The sequence below is a fragment of the Xyrauchen texanus genome, chromosome 2 (genome assembly GCF_025860055.1).
Source record: "Xyrauchen texanus isolate HMW12.3.18 chromosome 2, RBS_HiC_50CHRs, whole genome shotgun sequence".
NCBI classification, from domain to species: Eukaryota; Metazoa; Chordata; class Actinopteri; order Cypriniformes; family Catostomidae; genus Xyrauchen; species Xyrauchen texanus.
The window spans coordinates 28,790,037-28,805,695 of record NC_068277.1 but is presented as its reverse complement, the minus strand read 5'-3'; the positions used below and the strand labels follow the sequence as shown (position 1 = coordinate 28,805,695).

Genomic DNA, 15,659 nt, shown 5'->3' with positions numbered 1-15,659 from the left:
CTGAAACAAACATTTTTTTACGATACCAGAATTTCTGAAGGTACCCATGCAGAGTCGGGAAATGTTGAACGCTCACAACAAGCAAAAGATTGCGGCAAGCAAAGCTGCTGCTGCGGAGTCTCAACTGAATCATATAAAAAAAGCCAGGTTTGGAAATTATTTGCATTTGAGGCTGATGAAAAGGGAAACATCATAGATCAGCAAAAACCTATTTGTAAACGCTGCTTTCACAATTTTCTGATGAAAGGAGGAAACACATCAAACTTAATAAAGCACCTGAAAAACAAGACACCTGGATTAATTCAAGCAACCAAAGCAGGTTAGTTTAAAAGCATATTATATTTGCATTAGGGCTGAAACGATTAGTCGGCATTATCGACAATAAAAAAATGACGAGAAAAATTGTCATTGTCGAATAGTTGTTTGATCTCATTTAACGTAAAATGAAATCATATTAAAATGTAATGACGCGAAAGAACAGCGCTGCAGTCCGCGCCTGACCGAGGAGAGTAATAATTACACAGATCAGTCCAGATGCACTCTAAACTTTCACAGCTTCATTTTATGTAGATCCCAAAGTATTAGGGAATTATATAAAAAAAAAAAAAAAAGAAGAAGAAAAAAAAAAGTTAATTTAGAAGCAGTGTCGTTGTGGAATAAGCGGAGCCGGAGCTCTTTAAAGGAAACATTACGGCATTACAAATGCAGTTATGTTTAATGTGTTATAGCTTTATTAAAGTTCAAATAATACAGAAGCAGGTCATGTTAATAACTTTAAACTCAGAAACTGGCATTTCTCTGTGTGGTAAGCGCCTCTTCAATTAATTGTGCGAATGTCCCGATCTAAGGGGGAGAGATTGAAACTGCACCCGGTTGAGAGAGACTCTGCCTCGGGGACGCTCATCCCTTGAGTGCGCACACTTAATGCAGCTACTTATTTAATCATAATATTGGTCACTGTGCATTTCTTATCATGAAGAAAAATGGCAATATGCAGCTTTATTAATAAGAGAGCACTTTGCACATTAGTTTGGAAATGTTTTTTTATTCATTCTATTGTATGCTTGTTTATTTAGTTTTTTTTTTAGTACTTGGTAAAAACTTAAAAGTAAAAGTTGAAAAAGTTGAAGCAAATCTTATATAAGGGTTCATGAATACTTTAAGCATTCATTGTACAGTTTTGTTATAATTAAAAAATAATATATTTAAATTAAAGTGTTGTTCAATGGCATATTTCTGTTCTTAGTTCTGCTGCTAATGTTTTGTTAACCTTGTTAATAAAAGAGTGTTGTTTAGTAACCTGTTTTTGCTTTGGTACCGAAAATGGTATAGAGTACTGTGAAATTTCAATGGAATTGGTGCCGACTACTGAAATTTTGGTACCGTGACAACACTACTGCCACCTCCATGTTTCACGGTTGGGATCTTCGGCTTATAAGCCTTTCCCATTTCCCCCCAAACATAACGATGGCCATTATGGCCAAACAGCTAAATTTTTTTATTAGACCAGAAGATCTTTGTCCACATGTGCACTAGCAAACTGTAGTCTGGCTTTTTTATGGCGGTTTCTTCCTTGCTGCGCAGCCTTTCAGGTTATGTCGTTATAGGACTTGTTCTTACTGTGGCTATAGATAATTGTCTACCTACATACTTTCCTCCAGCATCTTCACAAGGTCCTTTGCTGTTGTTCTGGGATTGATTTGCACTTTTTGCACCAAACTACGTTCAGTTGTTGTAAAAAGTACTTGTGTCATGCACAAAGTAGATGTCCTAAACGGCTTGCCAAAACTATAGTTTTCTAATATTAAATCTGTGGAGTGGTTAAAAAATTTGTTTTAATGACTTCAACCTAAGTGTATATAAACTTCTGGCTTCAACTGCATGTAAATGAGGAGGTACAGCAGCTACTTGGAAGTTTTCAGTAGGTTCAGTGAAAGAAATGCCGCCTCAGTGAAGAAACAAACTATAATCCCCTCATCCTACAACCTCTCAGTAGGCGAGAGGAGACAAGAGGAGACTTCTTCCTAAAAACACCACAGGTCTAGAGTTCTAGGAAAAGTTTCTTCACAGCTCTTGCTTAAGTGGGGCACTTACAAAACAAAATGATGAAAGCTAAATATTTGCAGAAACCCCCATACACAAACAGGCTAAACCCAAACACCTATCAAAAAAATCAATACAATTCACAATTTCACTTCATTACAGGGCTGGATCCAAAAACATGCAAGAATTCGGCATACTTGTTTGCAATTTTACTTCAGAGGGGAAAAAATAGTAAGACTTCAGCAGGGGAGCTGCAGTAAAAACCATTAACTCATAATCCTCTCTCAGACTAATCCAGAATCGCCTGAGATGTTGAGGTGTGTTGTGCGAGTGAGTGTGTTTGGGCCCAAGACAATGTGAGGCTAATTCCTCATGTATGAATGTACGTGCGTTCTACCTTTTTAGTACTCTCAGGTCCAGCCTCATCGAAGCGGAAGCGGATGATGCGGAAGTCTTTGCAGTACAGGATGAGCTCAGTGGGGTTAAACTTCAGCTTCTTATTGGATCCTAAAATCTTCTGCTTTCCTTTGGCATCATTAACTACAAAGACACATGCAGAGTTTTTTGGTCATTTTGTCATTATTATTGACATAGGTTGTGTAAAGAGAGTGAAACGGTATCGAGATGTGACACGAACCAGACTTGAACTCATGATGCTTACATGAGCATCGCTTAATGTGTTGTAGCATGTGTACTATCCACTAAGCCATGTGCTGGTGAGGAGAGGAGTTTAATCTGTATTATGTGTAATCCATATTACGTAATATTCAAACAGCCTGAATGCATAAAAAAATTACCACATTCAATTTGAAACTAAAGTAATATATAACTGAAAAAAGATGAAGGCAGTTCTCCTTCCCCAAGGCTAACTAACAAATAAAGACCTCTTTAAAAAAATTGAATTACATTTTGTAGTTCTAGAGCAGCAGTTAAGCAGTTCTTGTCACAGTCTTAACCCCTGTGAAAAAATTTGCAAGACTGCAACCCCCCCTTAAGACACCCCTCCCACCATTTATATTATATTATATTATATTATATTATATTATATATATATATATATATATATATATATATATATATATATATATATATATGTGTGTGTGTATGTATATATATATATATATATAAGTATTTGATTATATCTTTTCATGTGACATCACTGAAGAAATGAAGCTTTACGACAATGTAACTGGCCACTGCCTGAACCTTTGATTTAAGATCAACTTCACCCGAATATAAATTTGCTACAAGCTTAGTCAAACAGCAGTGCACCTCACTGACATCTGCCTGCATCACCTTGGTCATAGGATGGACTTCTCATATTTATTATCTATGTATTCCATTTTAAATCATCAATTAAAGTCTTCATCAGCCAAATAAAAAAGCACAATGCATCTGTGTGCAATTCCGCAGTTAATTCAGGATGGACTTCAAAAGACTTTATTCATTACTCTTACGGTTCATATTTCAAGTCTTTTTGTTTAAACTTTGGCCTCTAACTTTTACTTAGTTTACTTATTTTAAACCATGACTTGTACTACACATAAATTACTAATATTGGCATTATAGTCATGCTGTTTACCAGAGGGGAACTGGCCCCCACAGCCCGATTTCCCCATTAACCAACATCTTATGGACTTTTGTGTTCTAATTTACAATCATGTTGTTTATTAAACAGCACTATTAAATCATTACTATACTACAGCTTCTTTTTCTGTTAAAGCATAATTTTCTGCGCTATACAAATAAAAATGACTCGACTTTGAGCAAGAGCAGGGAGATTTCATAGAGAGTGCACGAGCACAATGTTTTGTGCAAGAGTAAAGGAAATCCGTCTGTGATAGGAGAATTTTGCTCTCGCACAACCGGTACATGGATGCAGTCTCGCATGACATGCATGTGCTTTCGACATTTAACAGTATTATAACGCCATAGAGCTATGGCCTATTAAGATAGACTATAGTCTATGCATTTTTTTAATTTGTATTTATCCTCACAATACATTTTATTGTATATATTTATCATAGACAAGTAGCGATCCAGTGCTGGAATGTTTTATTTTGAAAAGAGTGCACATTGCAGCTCAAGCTCTTTAAAGTTGGATGGATTATGATTGGCTGTCAATATTTGTATCATTCATCAGCTGGAACAAATAATTGCTCTAAAAGTGATCCTAACGATATGATTCCTCTGTGTTATTATCGTTACAGTTGTTGTGCGGACTCAGCTATAATCTTAGAATTAGAAAGATTTGCAAAAATGTATAGTTATCATTTCCATATGAATGGGCCTTTAGTTAAACAATGTTACAAGGAATGTTTCGGGTTCAATATGGCCTCTACTGTTAAATACAGTTGTTAGTTCACCATTGAGTGCTTAAAAGGTGCTGTAAGCTATATTAGCAGTTTTCCATGAGATTGAGGCATTAGATTACCCCCTCTTTCCAAAATCCTGCACATCAAAGATACCAAATGAGCTTTATTGAGACTGACATCATGCAGAAACCGTTGTTAAAAACAGCAGAAGCAAAATAGCACCCTCAACAGCAAATGTTATGAGAAACATGGGTTAAAAATTGCAGGAAATCTCAATAATTTGTTGCAACTACAACACTGTGAGAACATGCAGTATAATTTAGAGGACGAAAGCACCGCAGACAAATTTTTGTTTGCTGTGAGAGTTTAGGGCGGTCACAGAGACAGGTGAGATATCTTACAACATTTAATATAACATAATATCTCTCAGTGAGTAGGAGCATTTTTTGTGTACCTTTCCATGAAACAAATAGCTTACAGCACCTTAAATACTGTTCGATGGCAACCAAACATTGCTGTATGATAATACGTATCTAGTGGATAATCTCTTTGCTCAAAAATAGCGAACACAAAACAGGTTTAACTGGTGGCAACTGCAAGAATAACTCATGCATTCCGTACAACATGCTGTGGTAAAAACGCTGTAACGCTGGTAAATCCCTGTTTTAACCACATGAAAATCATGTTGACATAAGTATAATGTTTACATCTTGTGGCTATGATTTTGAAAAGGTGTATTTCATGTTTATGTGCTGGCCCCATTCACTTCTGTTTTTTAAGTGCCTTACTGTAACTGCAATTAGAAATAAATAAATGAAGAATTAGTAAATTGTTTTGAGGTAATCAACTTTGTGCAACAAATGTTGTAGATTAAGATTAACTTGTATTAAACCTGGAATATTCCTTTAATTTATTGTTTATATACTGTAACGTCTAAAAGCAATATCACACTTGCAATCGAGCTGATGTACTGAATACGAGGCTGCAGGCCTGTCCCAAAGCATTGTTGCTTGTGTGATGTTGCTTAAGCATTAGAATTTTACCATGATGTACAGCAGAAAGGAAATAAAAGGGTAACGTTCCTGATTAACATTTGCAGCGCTTGCTTTTTCGTTTTTAAAAAGAAACAATATTAACAGATAAGCTCTGTTGGATTTGACAATCTCTTTTGTAAAGTCCACATTTTGCTTTCAGCCCTGTAATTGATACAGTTTTAAGACAGACTCCAAGGACACTATTCCAGAATGTGTGGGTCACTCTGCATGCCTTACTGACAGACTGGTGCTTCAAAGGGCTTGTTTTTGCCAAGCCTGAATCTCTTATAAAGGTCTTTTGTTGAAGCCAAAAAGACAGACAGAGCAAAGTTGAGGGAAAAAGGCAGGCTTCATGCTCTCTCTCTTTAGCACAGCAATTCAACACTTGGGGGCTAAGTCAGCAATGAGGGGAGGGCAAGGATCTAACACAAACAAGATTAATCGTGGCCGGGCTCGGACTATGGTCTGGCAGGATGAGCTCATCTACAGCTATGCTAAAACCAGCCACCCAAACAGGTTCTGCAGCTATGCAACACTGTCACAAATGACTGCATTGTTGGTGGAAAAATCCAAGCAAATGGGGTTACAATCGTTCATCTAGGACAGACAATCCTTTTTGTTATGTTAACACAAATATTCTTGCAGTTTGTGAAAAGGAAATGAGGGATAACAAATACTCCAATATCTGAGGTAGAAAGAGAGGGAGAGTGACCTAAGTTTGCAAAAAAGAGACAAAAGCAGCTGGAGAAAGACATCAGAGACTAATAAATTCATAAAGGTGCAGCTGTGAAAAACAAATTTCTGGCAGACAGGATAGAAGTACAGGGATAACATATGAGGAGACATTCTATATAAAGCTACGTAGGATCTGACCAATGAGAGACCACAAAACATGTTAATCCAGGCTATTAAAAGCATGAAAGCATAGTGTTCTGTAGGCTACATGGCTAGAGATCAGTAGAACATTTAAGAAGATCCATATTAGTGTCCTCTGTAGTGTGCACTCACTAGAGCTTATACTGTGCCCTTAAACAGCCTGTTGAATATCAGTAGAAAAGGTCAGCAGTACAAAGTCTGAATGCAGTGCAATGTGGCAGGTGGTCTGCAGGTGGTTGGGAAAGCATGATGCAGGGTGTTCAGGTGCTGCGGCATTACCTGTCACCACCTGGTCCACACAAGCCAGTGGTATATCGTGTTCGCCCAGGAGGCGGTGGGTGCATTGGAACCTCTTAAAATGAAAAACAAAAAACAAGAATCAGTTTTGATTCTTGATTAATTTGCCTTCATTTTATACTCCCAAATGTTTTTGGACCGTTAAAGTAATAAATGTGCTTCATCTGGTAACAGCTTAACTTTATTCAAGTAAATAAATATACTTTAATAAATCAGCAATTCAGGTTAAACCTACACAAAAGTAAATTCCATAGATTAGCTGAAGTAGAAATAGATCCTTGCGGTAACAGTTGCAGGTTACCACATTTTTCAGTATAATGTGATATTCATAATAACTGCAATGTAAAAATAAAACATATTTCAGTAAAAAGAACCTAACATTTTATGGCTGTGGAGGAAGCCTGTGTAATTGTTGACATGTATTTTGAAGAACTGTAATAATTAACTATGTGATTATCGACTGCCTGACGCAGATGATTAACATGTGAAACAGTAAACAACATAAAGAGGAAGAAATGACTATACATGTTAATATGTGCAGCAGTTTTTACTACTAAGGAAAATAACTTACATTTTTCCATTTACATGGTCTGAAAGGTCTTTTTACTTTAACAGGAGATGTTTCTGGGTAGAAGGTTAATCATTTTCCATTCTACATTGAAAATAGCAAAGCAAGCTAAACAAAATTAAATCATTTGTATATAGTCAGCAATTCTCAAAATGACTCACAAAAAGTAGCAAATAGGGCCTATAGATAAAAAATACTTCATAAAAAAAGGATGGACTGGCATAAAAAAATGGGTTGGAATAAAAAACTTTTTAAAATAATTAAAAAAAATCTTACTATTATAAACGTATGCATATTAATGAAGTCCTGCTTTTCCAAAAAGTATTAGGCTACTCAATTGCACAGCTTACTATATTCTAAGCAGAGTTTCCGCTAGAAAAAAATGGTGCCGGTCAAAGTGACCGGCAGAGGTTTCGTTTTACGGACATTTTGATGATATGCCGGTCAAATATATCGCCTCTTAATTAGTCAAGTTGAGGAAAACTGGAGGCAGTCTATGTAACTTAAAAAATGACATAATCAGGCCGTATAGAATGCAACATATTATTATTAGCTTAACTTTCAAATAGACGAAAAAAAAAAAACATGAACGTCCGATTGGCGTCAATCAACGCCAATTGTTTTTTACTGTGGTTTCACACACATTCACTTTTTGAAACATTGAGGCACGGATGTACCTATTACAAATAAATAAAACATCTCCAGTTAACTAGCAGATCATTCATTTAGTCCGTTATTAAATAAGAGATCTAGCGCTAAAATCTGTTGTTTTTAAATCAAGCTGAGCTTCGTGTCCGCTGCTATCAGTTGCATGGACGACGCTGCTGCGCGAGTTGCGCAATCTTCACTAGGACGCTGCGTTTCAATCTATCGCCGTTGCGGAGACTCTCTATTAATTCGGTGAAATCACAAAATAAAATGCACACAAACGTGTCCCTGCTTGATATAGACTGTAACCATGCACTGATGAACATAGGCTATTCAGTTTTGATGATAGAGAAAAAAAACTGCACGAATCGCGCGGATTAGAAGCACTGATCTATCTATAATGAGATATTCCTGATTCACCATCGTCTGGCCTCTGAAAAAAGCTTTTAAAGCTAGTCTGCCTGGGCCTGGCCATATTTGAAACGTCTCACTCAATCGTTCGTTGTTTAGGTCTATATTGCAGCCGTTTTAGGCGTGCGCTTTATTTGAAATGCAGCATGCGATGTTGTTTCATAACTTTCAAACGATAGAGCCTGTTCCTTTATAACATAGCAAGAGATCGGTGTATTTTTGCTTTATACATTTTAGGCTTATTCTCAAATTCAGATTGTGTTAGGGGGACGGTATTATTAGGCAATTTTAATCGGACAATTTGACCGGAGAGATTTAATTTTGTCGGACATTTAATTTTTTTACCGGCCAATGTCCGGTAATTACCGGACAACGGAAACCCTGATTCTAAGGTTGGGTATTTAATAAGATTTACCAATTCAATTTGGATTCACAATCTCTCAATTTGATTCTATTCCGATTTCGATTCATTTGGGTATATTTCAGTAATAATGTCCATTTTGCTTACATATGATAGAAATTCTCTATGAGTTAATGCTGTTAATTATACAGGGGACTTTCTAACTAGATACATTATGAAAATATAAATTTTACTAATTATATTTGATTAGTTTTTCATTATTTTGTTCACATTTAACATTTTCTAAAAACGAACACATCTATGTATTCTATTAGCAAATAGGATATTATATTGCATACATACAATTTTGTTACATGTTTATTGTTTACATGCTTAATTTGTACTATATACAAGTATTTACACTGATTTGTTGAACATGTGATAGAAACCGGTACTGTCTCTTTAAGAAAACCAGCTGTTCTGTAAAAAGCATCAGTAAATGAGCATATATTAACAAGTGTGATTTCTTTACCTCATCCATGCTCTGCGTGATTAGAATTAAACGTTTATTTTTGTTGTTTTTGATCAACAACTGACTGTAAAGAACATAAAGTGTATTAAAAGAGACATTATTCAAGGACAAACGGGTTGCGTGGATCTCATCTTTGGATCTATGTCCCCTGCTTATTATTGTTGCATTGTCATGCTATGTGCAAGTCTTCAGGTTTCAAAGTTTTGGGAAAATCAATGCAATCAGAGCACTGACACTCAGATAAGTCTATGCTTACCTGTCGTGGCAAGGAATTGTGTGTAATGAAGGAAACCTTGAAGTTAGTACAGACAAGTTTCCCCCATAGGTCACCCTGACAGCTTTCTCCTCCAATGCATTTCCTCACAAAGTTCGCCTCGTTCACAACTATTTCGCCTGTAACAAGGACAAGGAAGTGTAAGCAAAAGGAAACATTAACAACTACAATCATCTGAGCAGAACAGGTGTTCACTTTTTTACTCTGTTTGAACGGAGTTCAACTCAAAAGGAAAAGTAGGTGCTGGAACCATAAAAAAAAACAATGTACTATACAACATGGATACAATATTTAGAAATATCTGTATTTTGAATAAACAAGATATTTTGGGAAAATATTTGTTTGAATTCTTGTAAATTACTGGGCTACTGCCATCATGTGATGTATACAGACTAAAAGAATAAGACAAGATATATACATGCTACAGCTTTAAAGAGGGTCTTATGCCTATGGCTAACATGTCTGCCTCTATCCCTGGTTGAATTCCCCAGAGAGTAAATGTGAGACACCAGGTCACACACAAACTCACTGAAATAAGGAAACCCACATTTTGCTCAGTTCTAAACATAACACACTTCCTCTTCACTTCACTTTAAGAAACATCCAGACACATAAGAGGCAGAAAATAAAGCAAGATGTGTATATGTTTTACAAATCATGTTGCTGAGAGGAAGAGTGAGGAGAGTAAATCAAAAACTCCAGCTGTGAGCAGTTTGTGTGTGAGCAAGGAAAGGAGGGTTTGTTAGTGCCTCTTTCTCTCTCACTTTATCTCTCTTTCTCTCTCTCTCTCACAGCTGGGACTGCTTTCAGAGGTTGAAGTAGGGCAGCGAGCAGGCCAACTAAGATGGAGGTTGGGCCCTGTGTCAAAAAAGGGGGAGCTTTTGTAGCTCATGTGCAATATTGGTAAATGATTCACAAAGAGATTCAAGCCACCAAAATACTGACAGCTGACATCAAGAATGTTTTTTTTTTATTATTTACATTTTTTTAATAAAAAATAATTATTCTCCAGATCCTATGTGGCTCTGTTTGACAGCTAATGTTGGGCCATACGACCTCAGCATTAAGACCCACAATTACCCTTTATTATCTTCTGTTTCACAAACTCACAAAGACACATGCCTGCTCACAAACTGACAAAATTTCACACATCTTTCTTTTTTAGTGACTGCTCCACATGCAGCCAGGCTTGCTAATGGACGTGCACTGGTCTCTATTGCTCTGCATGCCTTGTGTGTCAACTTGTGTCTGTTCGCTGAAATTCAGGGATTAAGCAGCGCTCAGCCTCTCTGATCTACAAGTAAACAACAGAAGATATGTCTAGACTGCTGATGAGAAAGAAATGCAGATAGCAGTGTAGACAGATGCACAATGAATACAAAAATAATGGCACATAGCAGATACTTGAGTCTAACTTATAAACAACCAGACTGACTTTGCATAAAAGAGTCTGCAAAATTAATAAATGTAAAAACTGTATCAAATGCAAGTATATTTTCAAAGAAAAAGCGACAGAGTGCATAAGAGGCTCCCTTGTATCTGAAGGCATAACAGCGTGTAAATGTTACATGTTGCACTGCTTGTTTACAATGTAGACAGTGTAGCAAATATAGAGGTCGCAGGTAATCGCTGCAAGTCTCGTGACAAAACTACACAATAGTCCCAAAAAAAATTTGAATTGTGACTGGATGGAAAATATGCCGGCCTTTGCATGTAGAGGTTCTGCCACTATGCACTGTATATACTACACATATAACCTCAGGACACTGTATTTTAAAGAAAAGTTTGTGAAAATCCAAATCACTTAACAAATCTTTAAAGGGTTTAAACAATGTTTTTCATGCTTATTCAATGAACCATAAACAATTAATGAACATGCACCTGTGGAACAGTCGTTAAGACAATAACAGCTTACAGACGGTAGGCAATTAAAAGTCACAGTTATAAAAACTTGGGACACTAAAGAGATCTTTCTACGGACTCTGAAAAACACCAAAAGAAAGATGCCCAGGGTCCATGCTAATCTGCGTGAACGTGCCTTAGGCATGCTGCATGGAGGCATGAGGACTGCAGATGTGGCAAGGGCAATAAATTGCAACGTCCGTACTGTGAGGTGCCTAAGACAGCCCTACAGGGAGACAGGAAGGACAGCTGATCGTCCTCGCAGTGGTAGACCAGGTGTAACAACAACTGCACAGGATCGGTACATCCGAATATTACATCTGCGGGACAGGTACAGGATGCCAACAACAAATGCCCGAGTTACACCAGGAATGCGCAATCCCTCCATCAGTGCTCGGACTGTCCGCAAAAGACTGAGAGATGCTGGACGGTGGGCTTGTAGGCCTGTTCTAAGGCAGGTCCTTACCAGACATCACTGGCAACGACGTCACCTATTGGCACAAACCCACCTTCGTTGGACCAGACAGGACTGGCAAAAAGTGCTCTTCATTGACGAGTCACAGTTTTGTCTCACCAGGGGTGATGGTCGGACTCGCATTTATCATTGAAGGAATGAGCGTTACACCAAGGCCTGTACTCTTGAGCGGGATCGGTTTGGAGGTGAAGGGTCCGTCATGGTCTGGGGCGGTGTGTCACAGCATCATCGGACTGAGCTTGTTGTCATTGCAGGCAATCTCAATGCTGTGCATTAAAGGGAAGACATCCTCCTCCCTCATGTGGTACCCTTCCTGCAGGCTCATCCTGACATGACCCTCCAGCATGACAATGCCACCAGCCATACTGCTCGTTCTGATTTCATGCAAGACAGGAATGTCAGTGTTCTGCCATGCCCAGCGAAGAGCCCGGATCTCAATCCCATTGAGCAATTCTGGGACCCGTTTGATCGGAGGGTGAGGGCCATTCCCCCCAGAAATGTCTGTGAACTTGCAAGTGTCTTGGTGGAAGAGTGGGATAACATCTCACAGCAAGAACTGGAAAATCTGGCGCAGTCCATGAGGAGGAAATGCACTGAAGTACTTAATGCAACTGGTGGCCACACAGATACTGACTGTTAATAAATTGATCCCTTGTTCAGGGGACACATTATTCCATTTCTGTTAGCCACATATCTGTGAAACTTGTTCAGTTTATTTTTTAGTTGTTGAAACTTTTTATGTTCATACAAATATTTACACATGTTAAGTTTGCTGAAAATAAAAGCAGTTGAAATTGAGAGAACGTTTCTTTTTTTTTTGCTGAGTTTATAACTAATATTGGTATTATATTCATGCTGTATAGCCACAGTAGAACTGGATCCACCAGCTGAGCCTGGTTTCTCCCAAGGTTGTTTTTCTCCATAAACTAACATCTTAAGAAGTTGTGTTCCATGATACAATCTGGCTTGCTCACTGGGGGCCTAGAGACAATATATTTTTAAGGCATGACTTTCAAGCGCATTGTTCATTTAAACTGAACAATGGAGGACTTTTAAGACATTTTTGCATAATTTTCCAAGAGGATGGCCATTGGGAATCGAAAATGTCATGAACCAAGAAATCCTTGCTGTAAAATATTAAAACTACTTTTGATACCATGGGGAAGTCTTCCAAAAGCAGTGCATCCATTACCAATATTTCCTTTTAACAGCTTATATTTTAATTAATTTTTAATTAGTTATGTAAAATAAATATAGCCTAATATCAGCTGTATAACAGATATTTGGGGGTGTAATTACATAATTAACACATGAAGTGGCTCGAATGGAGAATCCTTTAGCGCATTTAGTACAAGCTCCAGATCCCAGACCGGGAAGATTGGGCGAGAGGGTCTCAGCCGCCTCCCTCCAGGCAAGAATTTAATGACCAAATGTGTGTTTCATCAGTACGCTTTGGGCAGCATTCTTGGGCACCTTGGGATTGGACAACAAGTGATGTTAAGGTTGTGCCTCAATCCGATCTAAACGTAATGTTAGCTGAGTAAATGGCTCAAAGCTCATTTACGTCTTAAGTATGAAGAGAGGATAGAGCACATGCTGAATAGTGTAAATGTAGGACATGGCGTCATTTAGGTCAGATCAAGTTCGGCACAAGAATTCTCTCCCGTTTCATTGTGCTGCAAAAGTCTGCAGGTTAATGGATCTGAATGGCATAATAACAGACAAAGAGGGGGGGGAGGGGGTTATAAAATGACACTTTTCACAAGACAACAGCCATGTTTTGTTTTTTGAGAGATTGCACAATATGAAACAATATGTTGTAAGGACACAAGTAAACCAAAGAAACACAATTTACTACAATGAGAAATAAAAATGCACATAAGCAAAAAAGAACAAAGATTGAGGAAAAAACTAAACAAGGAATGTATATAAAGATACTGTAAAATAAAATGGCTGTAAATATTGCCAAACATTCCTCCCACCCATAACCCTTCCCCAAACACCCCTAAAGCATGCCATCTAGTCACATTCACTCAAGGACCACTTTATTAGGAATACCTGTACACCTACTTATTCATGCAATTATCTAATCACTGCTGAAATACATAAAATCATGCAGTTACAGGTCTGGAGCTTCAGTTAATGTTCACATAAACTATCAGAATGGGGGAAAAGAGATACGCCGGGTGATGCGCACGAACACGAAGACGCTCGTCTCTCACTCCCACTGTCTGCAGTTTTGGATAGACTAGATTGACAAATGCTTATCAGTAATACTCATATGGTTAAAAATGTTTACAGTTTTCAGTGACTAAAATGTCAATATGACTAAATGTTACTAAAATAAGACTAAAATGTCAACAGTTTTCATTGACTAAAACTACATTAAAATGCCCAGACTTTGTCAACTAAAACTTGACCAAAAAAATTCATAAAAATAGGATAAGGTTGACTAAATATGATAAAAACTAAAAAGGACATTTGACACAGGACTAAGACTACTACTAAATTAATAAACAGCTGACATTTAACACTAGTTCAGTTGCCAGGTCATTAGGAGTGTATTCATGTTTTAATGTCACTTTTTTTCAGTATGCATCACCTCCGCCTCATTTTGAGCCAGGAAAAACCCTGCAAATGGTTACCACATGCATCCCCAGTTCTAAGACATTAATCAAATCAACTAGCTCCAACGTAAAATCGCAACATTACAAACTTTGATTTGAAGCAAAGAAAATCTGAAGACCAAAAGACAGATGTTTTAGTATGTATATTTAATGTCTTTAAATGACAGAAGGAACTACAATCTCACTAACCACTGCAAATTAATTAGAGTTAAAAACATTGGATAGCATAAAACTATTGATTTAAAGTGTAAAATCAAAATAATTTAACTATATTGCAAAATATTCAGTAGCGTAGGGAGACGGACTCTGCTGCACCATTCACAGTGCGTCATGGACGCAAGTGTCCACAGCTGAACTTTTTTTGCAGCCAGTTGGTTACCGCGATTATCTTATTGGTGGATTTTCCCCCTCAGGATCATGGGTAGTGTAGTTCTTTGAGAAAAGTAATAGGGAATTCCCCATGCCTTTTAAAAAGTCTTAAGTAAACTTAAAAAAATATATTTATTTTAACTAAATATTCAAATGAAACTGAAACAAATTAAGTGCAATTCAAATGAGTTTCTTTTTGTAAAATCTTTTTGAAAGATGGCTTTTCAACAGTTTTGAAGGGCAACATCTCTTTGGCAATGAACCTAGTTCATCCATGCATTCTCTCCATCATGGCTACCGGTCGGATATTTCATTGTCTGGGCAAATGCATAATTTATTGTGGGTTGTTGCAGGTTTAATGTTGGTGTTTTATTACCTTTCTATTCGATACTATTCTTGCAAAAACTTTTCAGAAGACTGAAACAAAGAAAGAGTGAGAACCCTTTATATACGCGTGTTCCACGAGACTGCGTGCCTCCGAAAAAACAATGAGTCAGACATGCGCATAGATGGCTTTTCTGTCATTTGATCTTAAAAATATAATAAAGTGTATTTCTACCAGAGCATGTCTGTGTGTATAACATTATTTGTCCTAGTTTTTGGACATTTGTCCTTCCGAATTTGAGACATCTCACAGTTACCCACCATGCACATTATATTCGCTACCTGCAATTAAACGTCTTCTGTCAGTGCACGTACTTTGCTGCCTCTGTGTAATTTAATACGTTGATAAGAACATCTGGCTTTCATGTGTTATTCAGGTTCATTTATCATGGGTCACAAACTCAAAATTAGGCAACTATTCTTTATTTAAGGCTTTTCTTTTCTCACAGTTTTTCTATTTTAGAAACAGGGAAGTTCCGTGTTGTGCAGCTTAATTATAAGGAGTAAATGCCTAAAAGCAGAGTCCAACCCACAAAAGCAGATGCAACAGTGCTACAGTCGCCT

At 37.4% G+C, this 15,659-nt stretch overlaps 1 protein-coding gene across 1 annotated transcript in view; it reads right to left on the bottom strand.

The window, feature by feature from the left end:
• mtmr10 (myotubularin related protein 10) overlaps positions 1–15,659 on the bottom strand; it is a 47,817-nt gene that overhangs the window by 22,168 nt on the left and 9,990 nt on the right. Inside the window, exons 3-5 of the mRNA XM_052090619.1 lie at positions 9,321–9,457; positions 6,548–6,620; positions 2,441–2,583 (exon numbers count right to left, since the gene is read on the bottom strand). Coding sequence (XP_051946579.1) covers positions 2,441–2,583; positions 6,548–6,620; positions 9,321–9,457 — 353 coding nt within the window. The remainder of the gene's footprint in view (positions 1–2,440; positions 2,584–6,547; positions 6,621–9,320; positions 9,458–15,659) is intronic.